The 12,113-nt window shown below is 44.0% G+C and overlaps 1 protein-coding gene across 1 annotated transcript; it reads left to right on the top strand.

Annotated features, from left to right (window-relative positions):
• The first annotated feature begins 763 nt into the window (after positions 1-763).
• On the top strand, positions 764-5,605 carry RPS6 (ribosomal protein S6). The gene is made up of 6 exons (XM_058043393.1): positions 764-852; positions 1,611-1,742; positions 2,614-2,824; positions 3,199-3,345; positions 4,460-4,617; positions 5,446-5,605. The coding sequence occupies exons 1-6, from the start codon at positions 847-849 to the stop codon at positions 5,539-5,541; spliced, it is 750 nt and encodes a 249-aa protein (XP_057899376.1). The 5' UTR covers positions 764-846; the 3' UTR covers positions 5,542-5,605.
• Positions 5,606-12,113: the final 6,508 nt, after the last annotated feature.

Genomic DNA, 12,113 nt, shown 5'->3' on the forward strand with positions numbered 1-12,113 from the left:
AGTGTAAAGAAATTCTTCAGGTTAACGTGAAACTTCCCGTGTTTTAGTTTAGGGACATTATGCAGCGCCACGGGGCACTACTGCAATTTGTCTGGCGCCATCTTCTGGCACCCACATTTGAGATTTTCCTATGTATTGATGAGATCCTCTGTCTTCTCCACACCAACCAGTCCCAGCTCCCAGAGTCTCTCCAACTAAGAGAGATGCTCCAGACCCCTGATCATCCTTGTGGCCCTCCGCAGTAGCTCCTTGTCTCTTTGGTGCTGCGGAGGCCAGAACGGGACAAAGGGCACCGTGTCAGTTCCAGGCGTGTGATGGAGAGGAGCGGCCGCTCCCCGCACGCCCCTGCTCCCGTGCGCAGCAAGTGCGGGACACGGCCGGCAGGGAACCGGGAAGCCCATCTGGGCGGGAGGCGCTAATACCGCGCAAAAAACGCGCCTTCCTCGAAAGCCGGTGAGTCGCGTATCGATGGAGCTTCTTTTTACAGGTGCCAGTGCTCCCAGCCCCGGAGCGCCTGCCTGCTGTCCCCCTGGCCGCTCCTAGGGAACGCTTTCTCCCTGGCGAGCGGCGCCTCACGAAGCCGGTGCCAGGCCCGGGCCTGGCCCAGGCAGGAGCCAATTGCCCGAAGTCGGGCGCGCGGCAGCGCCGGGGCCTGGCCACGCACCGGGACCACGCCCCCGCCCGCTCCTCTTGGCCCCGCCCCTCGTCGTAAAAGCCTCGCTCGGCATTGGTCAGCTCCGGTCACGTGGGGCGCGGGCAGGACTGCTCTCGCGAGAGTTTCTGGGTGTATGTAAGAAGTGCGGGCGGAAGTGCGGCCTTTTCCCGCGGCGTCGAGACGTGAGCAGGATGAAGGTGAGGCCGCACCGGGCCGGGGCCTCGGTCGGGCAGGGGGGCTTGGGCTCCCCCGCCGTAAATGGTAGCGGCTCTGCCCGCAGAGCCGCTCTCGGTGGCCGATGGTCCCTGGCGGCGGGGCTGGAGTGCAGCTGCAGGGCGGATGGGAGTGGATTGCTTGCGGGCCCCGTTTCCTCGGCCGGGGCTCTGCTGCCGCGGGGTTGCGGAGCGCCGGGCTTCCGGAGCAGCCGCTTGGCTCGGAAGGGGTTTTGCGGGTGAAAGGCTTGTGCAGGCGACTGCAGGGCCCGGTAGGGAGGTGCCGTGCGCGCTGTGCCCGCGGCAGTGGCGGCTGGCGGCCGTGCAGCGCTGCGCTCTGCGGCGGCCCCCGGGAGGTACGAGGTACAAGGGACCAGGTGCTGCTGGTCCCTTGCAGTGACTTGCGGTTGTGTCTTAATGCGGCGTGTGCTGTGAGGGAATTGTAGGAAGAAGGGAACACAGGTTTCTGCTGCTCGCATTCTCTGATCCACCTCTAGCTGAAAGAAAATCAGTTGCGACTGAAGGGGTTGTATATAGCCCTGTGCGGCCGAACCTGGACCTCTTTGCCTTGGCTCTCCCAAGTGTGGTGGTGACAGGTTTTTCTGATGAGCATTTGTGTAAGCAGCTGGGGAATCTCAGCTTTTGAATGCCAAGCTCTAACCATCAGGTGAATTATAATTTTTGTTGAAAATTTTCTGAGAAGTTTCAACCAGATTTTTTTTGGTTTTTTTTTCATTTGTTAGCTCAACATCTCTTTTCCGGCTACTGGCTGCCAAAAGCTCATTGAAGTAGATGATGAGCGTAAGCTCAGGACATTTTATGAAAAACGAATGGCCACGGAGGTGCTGGCTGATTCCCTTGGTGAGGAGTGGAAGGTAAGTAGTGCAGAAGAATGTGTAAGAGTTGTATTTGAGGAGCTTGAAATACAAAATTTCTCGAGTATGCACTTGTCAGCTATAGTATGTGTATGGTGTGCATTTGGTGGTCAAGTTGACAGGTTCTCTTGCTGTGTGTGTACTGACCTTGCTGCTTAGGCTAGTCTCTTCCGGTATTTAACTTAATTGGGGGGGGGGGGGGTTTGTTTTTAAAACCTTGTGGTTAGTTTCTTCTCTCTCACAGCTCCCCTTCACAGTAGCTTATTGCTCTTCATTGGAGTGCTGTCTCTTGGTATTCAGGACAGGTTAAATCTGCAGTATAAAACTGCTGGTTGTTAAGAATTGATTTGGTTTAAACTGCTGCTGATGTGTGAGAAAAAACATGTTTGGCCTGGTGGACGGGCTTGGTCCATATTAGTGCTAATATGGACTGCGCAGCTGAACTTAAAGGATGTGATCTTTTCTGCTGCCATCTTCACAAGGAAAGTGGTCAGACTTTTTTCCTGTATATCACTACTCTAGACACTGCTGTGTTTTCAGTTTGTGACGATAACTGGCTTTATTTAAGCCTACAGTTGCAGAAAAGCTAAATAATGGTAAGAGGTTTTGTGCTACTACTTTCCAACAAAACTTCAAAGTGATATAAATCACACTAACTGTAAGTTCTGGTATGCAGAGGTACTTTTTTACATTTTTAGAGTGAAATTGCTGAGCTGTTCCAGAGGTGTTGGTTAAAGTTGCATGCACTACTGGTAGCAGTGACTCCAGCTGTATCATGGACATGCTGCTCCCTTGTTCCGTGCGGTGTCCTGTGGTATCTGCTGCTTGAGGGAATAAGGGCGTGAGTAACTCAGAAGCGTTCCTGTTGCAGGGGTACGTTGTCCGGATAAGCGGTGGCAATGACAAGCAAGGCTTCCCCATGAAGCAGGGTGTCCTGACCCACGGGCGTGTCCGCCTCCTGCTCAGCAAGGGCCACTCCTGCTACCGCCCCCGGAGAACCGGCGAGAGGAAGCGCAAGTCTGTCCGTGGCTGCATCGTTGATGCGAACCTGAGTGTCCTGAACTTGGTTATAGTGAAAAAGGGTAAGAGTCTGAGTGGAACAGCCAGTACGGAGGTAGACATAGACACCTGGAAGGAGCCTGCTTGATAGTGGTTGGTAAGCTGTGTGGAGTGGAAATGGCAGTCCCAGTTTCAGAGCACAAATGCATCTTAGCAGTCCCGAGAGCATTGCATTCTTGTAAGGCTAAAACTGGTTACTGAAGCACTTCTTGTTGCTGTAGAAAGCTGATCATGTCAAAGGAGCTAAGAGTGGCTGGGGTGGTGCTATTGACAGCTGAACCCCAAAGATTACCTTGCATTACCTTGAATTCTTGCGTATTTTAAACACAGGGTTTTGCTTCTGAACCTGGTGCTCAGTAGTGTAGTAATTGGCGTGTTTAAACTTACATTCCCGAAGGTGAAAAGGACATTCCTGGGCTGACTGACACAACTGTGCCCCGTCGTCTTGGTCCCAAGAGGGCCAGCAGGATCCGCAAGCTGTTCAACCTCTCTAAGGAAGATGATGTTCGCCAGTATGTTGTGAGGAAGCCTCTGAACAAAGAGGGTAAGAGCTCCCACTGGTACAGCTCCTCGGGTTTCTGTGATTCCTGCCGAGCCGGCCAGCCCACTGCACTGGACAAAGCTCAGACAGTAGTGCATCTGGGAAGTGACACTCACTATATTTTAACTTTGTCAGCCATAACTTGTGGAAAAAAACCAGTTTCTTGGTTGCCTCATTTCCTTCACCCTTCTGCTATGTTTTGTCATGCTTCTCTAAAGTTTGATAGACCTTTCGCTAGTGTTTCTAATTATAACCCAAAAGTAGTTGCTAATGAAAGTTTAATACAAGGTGGAATGTTATTAAAACTTCTATAGTGGGGGGGAAAGGCAGTGTAGTGCTAAGATTTTTTTTCCCCCTCTGCTCATTCCAGGCAGTCTGAAATGAGGTCTTATTGGCAGGGCCCTGCTTTCCTTACTGCCTCTGTATTGCAGTGTAAGATTTTTAATTTGGGGTTTTTGCTTTTGATTGGGGGGGAGGAAAGTGGATTTTTAGAAGAATATGATAAGACTTGTGTACTGTGAAAGTTTGGGGGGGAAAGGAAAACATCATAGGAAATGGTTTTATCCGTTAAAGAATACAGTCCTGGTGGGCATCACACTGTGGTGTATGACTTAGTCTGTCAGGATGGCTTAGTAAAATTTTATTTAAAGATATGTGTGGTAGTGTGTTTGCCCGTTGTGGGCAGGTAATGTAATCTGTTTTCTGGGGTAAACAATGTCAAACCCCTAAGTAAAATTGTAGATGTCTTTTTAGTGCTGGAAACAAGGCTTGTTCTGAAAGCTGTATAATGGACTCCTTTATTATTAACAAATCTAGGTCTAGGGGGGAGTTAAAGGACACAGGTCTGTTGAGAAGCTAGGAATTCTCACTTCATTTCTAATAACAAGTCCACGAGCATTAAGACAGTATATTGTTAATGCTGTGTCTGGTGATAATTGATAATTTTTCTTGTAAAATTTGTGAAGGTGCTGAACTCTGTATAGTTGCTGTCATGTGTAGTACTCTAAATCATGTTATTGTAATAGTAAATCAGAGTTACTCTGAAGTTGTCTGGATGAGGCCTGTGGCCCCTTTGGAAGGTTCTGTGCCGCTTTGGCTGATTCCCGGTGGTTTTTAGGCAAGAAGCCCCGAACGAAGGCTCCCAAGATCCAGCGGCTGGTGACTCCCCGGGTGCTGCAGCACAAGCGCCGGCGTATCGCCCTGAAGAAGCAGCGCACTCAGAAGAACAAGGAGGAAGCTGCTGAGTACGCGAAGCTGTTGGCCAAGAGGATGAAGGTAGGTTTGCCATTCTAGCTCAGCTGTGTGGAATATAGCTCCAGAATCAAGGGATTTACTAAATTGGACTGTATGGCAAAGTAGCCCTATGCCTATGGCTGCTCTGCACCTGCTCATTTTGAATATAAGTGCCCAAATATGAGTATAAACATAGCTGGTCAGTTGAGGTTTTGGAATATTTCTTCTGTTTCTGTCATAGAGAATAGAAATTACCAAGCTCACTAATTTGAGAGCCTTTTTTGAAGAAAATTAACAGTTAGGGCCTCTGAGGATATTTTTTCCATAGTTAATTTAGTTAAAATTAATTCAGGTCTAACCTCAAGATGCCCAAGCATTTGAGGGGTAGTGTGGAGAAATGAGACTCAGTGCTTGATCTTGATGGAGGATAAGTTGGCAAGAAAGTATTTGTTAGTGTGTTTGCCCTTGCTCCTAAAACTGCAGTGACTGCTGAAGCAATACTGAAAGCAGTACAGTTGAAATATTTGGCACAGTGCTTCCTGAATTTCATTACTTCCAGATAGAAACAGAGAGCTGCACCTTTGATGTGTTGGAAACTCTACATCAGTTTCTTAACTAAAATTTTGGGTGTCCACAGTGACATATTTTGGTGTGCAGTGTAACATAGTTTTGGGTGTTTGCATACAGTGCAAAGACACAGGTCTGTGCTGGTTTGGATACTTGGCAGAATTCTGAGCTGTAGAAGGGAAATTATTTAGCACTGTTCAGTTATAGAATTCATTCCTTCAAGCTGCATTTTCCCTGGTTTGTTCCTTGGTATATGTTTTGAAGTGCTTGATGTGTAACATCTCTGTACTTCATGCCTTTCAGGAAGCCAAGGAGAAACGCCAGGAGCAGATTGCCAAGAGGCGCCGGCTTTCTTCTTTGAGAGCTTCTACATCCAAGTCTGAATCAAGTCAGAAGTAAAGATGTTGTGCACAATACAAAAAAGACTTACATTTAATAACCAATAAACTCCTTTGGTGGTAAACTTTCTGTATGAGACTTTGTAGTACATGTTGTTACTGGCAGTTTCTTGAACAGTTCAGACTACTGCATCATGCGCAGCAAACTAGAACCACAAACCATGGTCTTGATGCAGTTCTCTTATGAAAAGATTGTGTCACTCACTTTGATACTGAGTATAACATTGGTAAAACTTTACACCTTCAGCTGATTCTTGGCAGAATTAAGTGCAGTTCAGATGCTCACTGGAACTGGTTCCCCAGGAAATGGCCATAAGCCTCTGCCAGAGTTCTGGGCATGTCTGGATGATGCTTAGTCAAAAGCTTTAGTGGTGGGTAGTCCTTTAAAGACCCCTGGTGTTCCTCTCTGATCCTTTTGGGTTACTGCAAACATGAGATGCTTGTGATTCTGTATGTATTGGAGCATTGTTCTTGAAATTGGTACTGAGCATGAGAAGGCACCTTTTAAAGGTTTGACTTGAAAATTTGACTTGGGGATTAGAAACTGCAGTGGCCTTTATTTACTGGGTGAGGATAGTGGGAATTTGACTCAAAAATTCATGTGTTGGATGCTAAAGTGGTCTGCAGCTAAATCAATTGTCTTTGTTCTTAAAATAGTAATTTGAGTCCACTTCTGGTTTTGTTGAGTGTTTCTGTTTCTAGTAAATCAGGCTTCATTGCATCCTAAGAAGTTGGGACGATTTTTATTCCTGTGTGGCAAGGCTTTTCTGAGTTAGGGCCTCGCCAGGCTAGAAGCAGATTTTAAAGCATCAGATGAAAAATCTGGACTAACAAATCAAAAGTTGCAGAAGACAAGATCTGCTGCTCATGCATGAGGGGCATGGAAGGATCAAACCTGCGGTCCTTGAAATTTAATGTAGGATACTGGGATACCCATCTCTGACAAGGGCAGAATTTGCCATGAAGCACTTAGGTACAGTGGAACCTTGGACCAAGAGACTTTGCCAAAGCAGTTACAAGCTTTATGCCATCTTTCACAGCTGAACTGAGACTGTTACTGAAGGACAACTAATCAGAAAAGTTAAAGAGGGATGGTAATTGTGGTTATGCATGAGTTAAATAATGCTGGCTAGGTCAATAAAATTTTAAAAGGGTACCATTTTACAATGTAATTTTTTTATGGAGACGATGTTCATTGCCCACAGTTTAATAGTGAAGATCCATAGACCCTGTTAAACCTGAGCTTCACTAAATGAAAAGGTCGCCTTTTGCTCCATGTCACTCAGCTGCAAAAATTAATACGGAGAAAATGCGGGGAAGAGAGTAACACTCAACAAATTCACAATGCTAAGAATTTTACAGTCTGCAGAAGGGAAATAACACTGCCTAGCTTCTTAATGCTAGTAAAATATACTTGCACACAGTTAAGAGGTGCTCTGGACAGGGTGTACAAGCACTGAGGCGTGTCCTGGACAAGAACAAGAACATTTTGAACAGGCTACTACTAAGTAGAGTAGTACAGGCTATTCTGTATGACCTGTCCTGCTATATAGGCTGTGATTGCATCTTCCTCTAAAGCACTGCAACTAATACCCAGTTGTATGATTGTGTGGAAAAGGTCAGTGGAGTCCTGGTTGTTTTTATCAAGCTTTGAGGATTAGTGGCCTTGTTACACAGGGAATACATGGCCTTATCACTAGTAGCAAAAAAATCCTTTCTGCACTCTTCTCCCTCACTTGTTTCCGGGAACTGCCTTAGTACATCATCTGTTGCTTTCTTCTGCAGTTTTAGGCTTTCAGGTCCAAATTAGGCATGACTTGTAGACTCAAAGAACAATCCTGGCTTGAAGGGACCTTGAAAGATCATCTCGTCTGGCCTGTTCAGGTCTGTGAAAGGTGGTTCTCCTTGCCCCCATGTCCTCAACTGACATCAGTTAGTGACACAGCAAACATGGCGAGGGTGCTTTTGCTCCCATCATCCAGATAATTCATGGAGATACAACTTGGAGCCCGGTACTGATCCTTAGGGGGCCCCACTTGGGACAGGCTGCCAGCCTCAGTACAACAAGCTGATCACCTATGAGATGATTCCTGCTTATCTCACGGATCAGCCCCATCCCGTGTATACTTGACATTTATATAGGAGGTGGCTATGGGAACCAGTGTCAAATGCTTTGCCAACATCCAGCTGAACAATACTGCTCTCTCTTGACATGCTATTTTTCTGTAGCACTTACCAATTGAGCCTGGCATGATTTGCCTTTGATAAACTCACATTGAGTTTTCCCAGTCACCTGCTTTGACCATGGCTTTAGGTCATGGATGACTCAAATGGCCAATCCGAAAGAGGCTAATGAAGAAGGAGCACGTTTTCTCTGCCCTCATGCAGTAGGAACTGCAGTAAAACCACAAGGCCAGCAGCTGCAATAGTCCCTTAACTGCTTAACAGCAGTTCAAAACCTGTGATACTAAACACAATGCCGAGTGCTATCTGGGAATTGCAGCTTTTCCTTGCACGTCTTAGCAGTTTCAACAGGATTTCTGTTCTTTAACGGCAGATTTTCTGCAAGTCTGAAGCTCGGCTGCAAACTCAGACACACCTTAAGTTTCAGGGCAAGTAATGCACCCTGGTCAGAACCTGACCGGTTGCCATTTCACCTCTTTGCAACCAAAGGAACAGAATACACACACCATTGAATTATTTTTAACCAGCAAGGTCTGAATTTCTGTGTCACAGCGTGACACAGAAAACAAATGAGGAAAAAATGGCAAAGGAAAGCATCTTGAAGAAACCTAAACAAAATGTTGGACCATCCTTCTGAGCTACTCTCGTAACTAGGTGAAGTGAGCCCCTGTTCTTCCCAGCAGTTTCTGTCTGCCACCCAACTCCATGGAACCACTGAGTCTCCTCCAGGCAACTCTGGAAAACAGTAATGTGCAAACACCTGCTGAAGCAGGACAGGGACTGGTCAAGTCAGCACTTTTTAGAGCTGTCTCAGGGTAAGATTGATGCCCACCAGGAACACAAGGCCTTTCCTGCTCAGCTGCTCTGGCATATGCTATTATTCCTACACAGAGGCAAAACCTTTCAGATTATTTCTGGACTCTATCAGTTTTCCAGCCTGGCAAGTTGGCTCTTCCTTTTCTTTGCAGACAATAGAAGTTTGTCTTTACAGAGATGGAAGTAACTATTATTATTAGCAGGGAACTTGCACTCAAGGTTGTTCTGAACACATGAAGCATCAGAGCTTCCTGAAGCAAGCACCTTCTGCTATTTTACCATCACATTCCCTCAAATTTCCCACCAGATTCTGACAGAGGAAGTAGCAGTTCCTTTCTCTCTACAGCTTCAAACTCTGTGTTCATGCTTCTTTGGGGATTCCTCAAATGGAAGCATTTGTTCCTGTACAGCATTCTTCCTCTTCTGTCTCCTCCCTCAACGGGCCACATGAAGGGTAGGAAATGCTAAGACAGGGTAACATTCTTAGCAAAGAGCAATATTGAACAGTCAGCAGTGACAAAAGCAGAGGAAAACAAGGAAAACCAGTGTGATGCTTGCAAGATACACAAATCCAAAAGACTAACTGTTCCTCAGCTCTCTGTCTAAAAATAGGACTAGAAATATGGGCTTATTATGAATCTGCTCCACGAGCTATCAATCTGTGCTATGCACAGCACTCTCATCAGCCAAGAAAGGCTTTTAGGGTCTTGTATTATTGTTTCTGTCAGATTAATGAACTCACTGCCGTACATGAGGGGATTTGAAAGTTGTGAAGGTGAAGGCCTGAGGCACTGGCAATTTCTACTACTTAAATTTCATCTCAGCCTCACTCCTATCCTTGCCCCATAAAAAACCAAACCAAAACAAACTCAAAAGAAAACCCCTGGAAACTACATGTAATCCTCAACTATGTTATGAGTCAAGAGGTCGACCAATGTTTTGAACAAGCTAGGATGCATCAGGTGAAAGCATCACTCTGTGATCCCATTACGGAGCCACTGAGAAACCAGAACTCCTGGGAAGTGTTCTCCCAAGTAAAGCCACAAATACGCTGCAGAGAGCGCCAGCTATTCTCAGGAAGCCAGAGGCCATGCTTTTCCTACAAACAAGAGTTCACAGATTGTCTGAGCCTGTTTTTCACCTGTTCTTACCTCTACTGCTGCCCAGTGCTTGCTGAAGGAGCCACAGAGCCATCCATACTCTCTAGAAGCCACATCTCCACAGGTGAGTCCCATTTTTTATTTCCCTCTCCCCTGCCTCTGCTCTTTCCCATCATTCAGAAGCCACTGATGTACTGTGAAATAATTACCCAAAAAGAGAGTCAAAAGTCTTTTGCTGAACGATAGGCTGAATTTACACTTAAAGATTAAATTCTGTCAGTCATTTGAACTCCAGAGGTGAAAAAAGCTGAACAATGGCACATTTTTTACACAGGATGCATATATACTTTATTTTGGGAACATCATTAAAAATTGTTTCTTAGTCTAGAATATCTATACAGAATTTAGGATATAGAGTGCCCTTTTAAACTCATTTTTTGTCAAATGTACAAAAATATTACAGAGAAACAACTGTTAATCAAAGCACAGTAAATGGATGCCATTTTTCAACAGTTCAAAACAGTCTCTAAAACCAGTGCAAATTTTATTGCATTAAGCTTCCCAGCTCACTTAAGAGATTCATAATTTATTCACGCTACATCATTTCATCCTTGTTACAATATAGTTTATTTTAAGCTCCTAATAGGAGTTTAATGTGCTTCTAAACAACAGCAAACTATCCCTTTTATTTGCACCATTGGTTGATGCAGACTGAAAGAACAAGTAAAAACGCCATCTGATCCTCTCATGTATGCATCACAATATACAGCACAGGAGACTACAGAACTGGAATCCAATTCGACCTTTCAGTTTCAACTCTTACAAGTTAAAAGGGTGTTTGTTTTTAAAATGATACATAGTGAAAAGTGGATATACAGAATGCATTTTAAGATTTTTATTAGTTGAAAGAAAAAAAGAACCCTTTTGTTGAAAATATACAATTATGTGAATAAGATTACCTGCTTACTGTAAATAAAATAGGAGTTATCTGCATTGAAATAATTGCTGAATTAAGAAGAAAAAACTACTGAGTGGATTCTTCAGTTCCTTACATTTTAACAATTTGTTTTAAAAATATAATTTCTATTATCTAATTTAATATACATTTTGAAAATATCCCCTATGTTGCAGTTATTCAAGGAAAGCAGTAAACTCAATGGAAGGTATATTCTTTTAGCTGCAGCAATACAAAAAGCCATTAATTCACAGTTAAAATAGAATATTACTCATTCACAAGTGCAATGTAGCTTGAGCTTAACCAATGTGAAATTCCACCAGGAACAAGACTAAGTTACTTGCAAAATTGATTTAGCTGGAAACCCATATAGTAAATAAAGTATTTCTATTACAACTGTATTGTCTAAACTTGTATTGTCTAAATTTAAGTTACATAAAATTTGAAGACAGGATATGATTATAAGTAACATACAGATGCTTCTAGTAACATCTAAAAGCTGTTACCAATTACTGCCCCAACACTGAAGCCACATCAGTCTCCTAGGCCTAAAAGGTTTTCAAAGTTGTCAGGTTTTGGTGATGTGCCAGAATGTAATTGATAAAGAAAATCTTTTTAACTTAAGAATCCTGATTTTAAACTTTTAAGACCTCATTTGTTGTTTTAATTCCACAAAAAACCCAGCTCTTCGCCTGTGAGTTCACAAGCTGTATATGTAACTGATTTAAAGCTGGGGGAAAGGTGCAAGATAGTATCTTAGCACAACTGGCTGCAGTTCAACATCCTTATGGAAACAATTCAAGGAAGCTTCTCTGATAATTGTTCTTCCAGTACAAACTTTCTAAGTTCTTGGGTATACCTGAAATTCATTGTTTGCACCCACTTCTGTTATCAGGTTGCTCTACACCCTCATTTTGTCCACACATTGCATGTTTTGAAGTTAGTGCTGACTGATCTGCAAATGTTTTCCTCAGGCTGTATGTGGCAATTACAAAATATATAGACAGAAGACTCATCTCCTGAACACTGGCTGTTGAGGTACTAGAAAGAGTATGTGGTGGCAAGCGTTTCACAAGTGAGAAAAATGCTACTTTTTCTGTTTATATTGACAGAAAAACAGAACCAAAATCTAGCTTATCCTCATCTGTCCTCCACAACACTTTGCTCAGATCAGTAATGTATAACGGATTCAGATAAATTTCGATTCCTAGGAGTTGGGTGTCAAACAAGTTAGAAGCATTTGTACGTTACTAAGTCATCCCCATGTAGTTCAAGAAGTTCATCCTGTCAACTAAATTGCAGAAGTGTGCCTTTAGTGCCTAATTTTCAGAAGAACAAAAGTTTGCAATACACTCACAAAAATCTTTTGAAATTTTTCCCTGGTTATTTTTGGCCAGATTTTGTGAAACTTACTTTTCCCCCCCCTTCCAATAAAAGCATCCTAGATGAAAACAAATTGTTTTCAGGTATCTCCCTTTTCATCTGAGCTATGGATTATATTAAAAAACAAACTGATTA

Source organism: Melospiza georgiana, chromosome Z, assembly GCF_028018845.1.
Source record: "Melospiza georgiana isolate bMelGeo1 chromosome Z, bMelGeo1.pri, whole genome shotgun sequence".
NCBI classification, from domain to species: Eukaryota; Metazoa; Chordata; class Aves; order Passeriformes; family Passerellidae; genus Melospiza; species Melospiza georgiana.

Excerpts from the sequence above, each read along its gene's own strand:
- RPS6 (XM_058043393.1), top strand. Across the intron at positions 1,743-2,613 it reads CCCTTGGTGAGGAGTGGAAG|GGGTACGTTGTCCGGATAAG; the intron begins GTAAGTAGTGCA and ends TTCCTGTTGCAG. Across the intron at positions 2,825-3,198 it reads CTTGGTTATAGTGAAAAAGG|GTGAAAAGGACATTCCTGGG; the intron begins GTAAGAGTCTGA and ends ACATTCCCGAAG.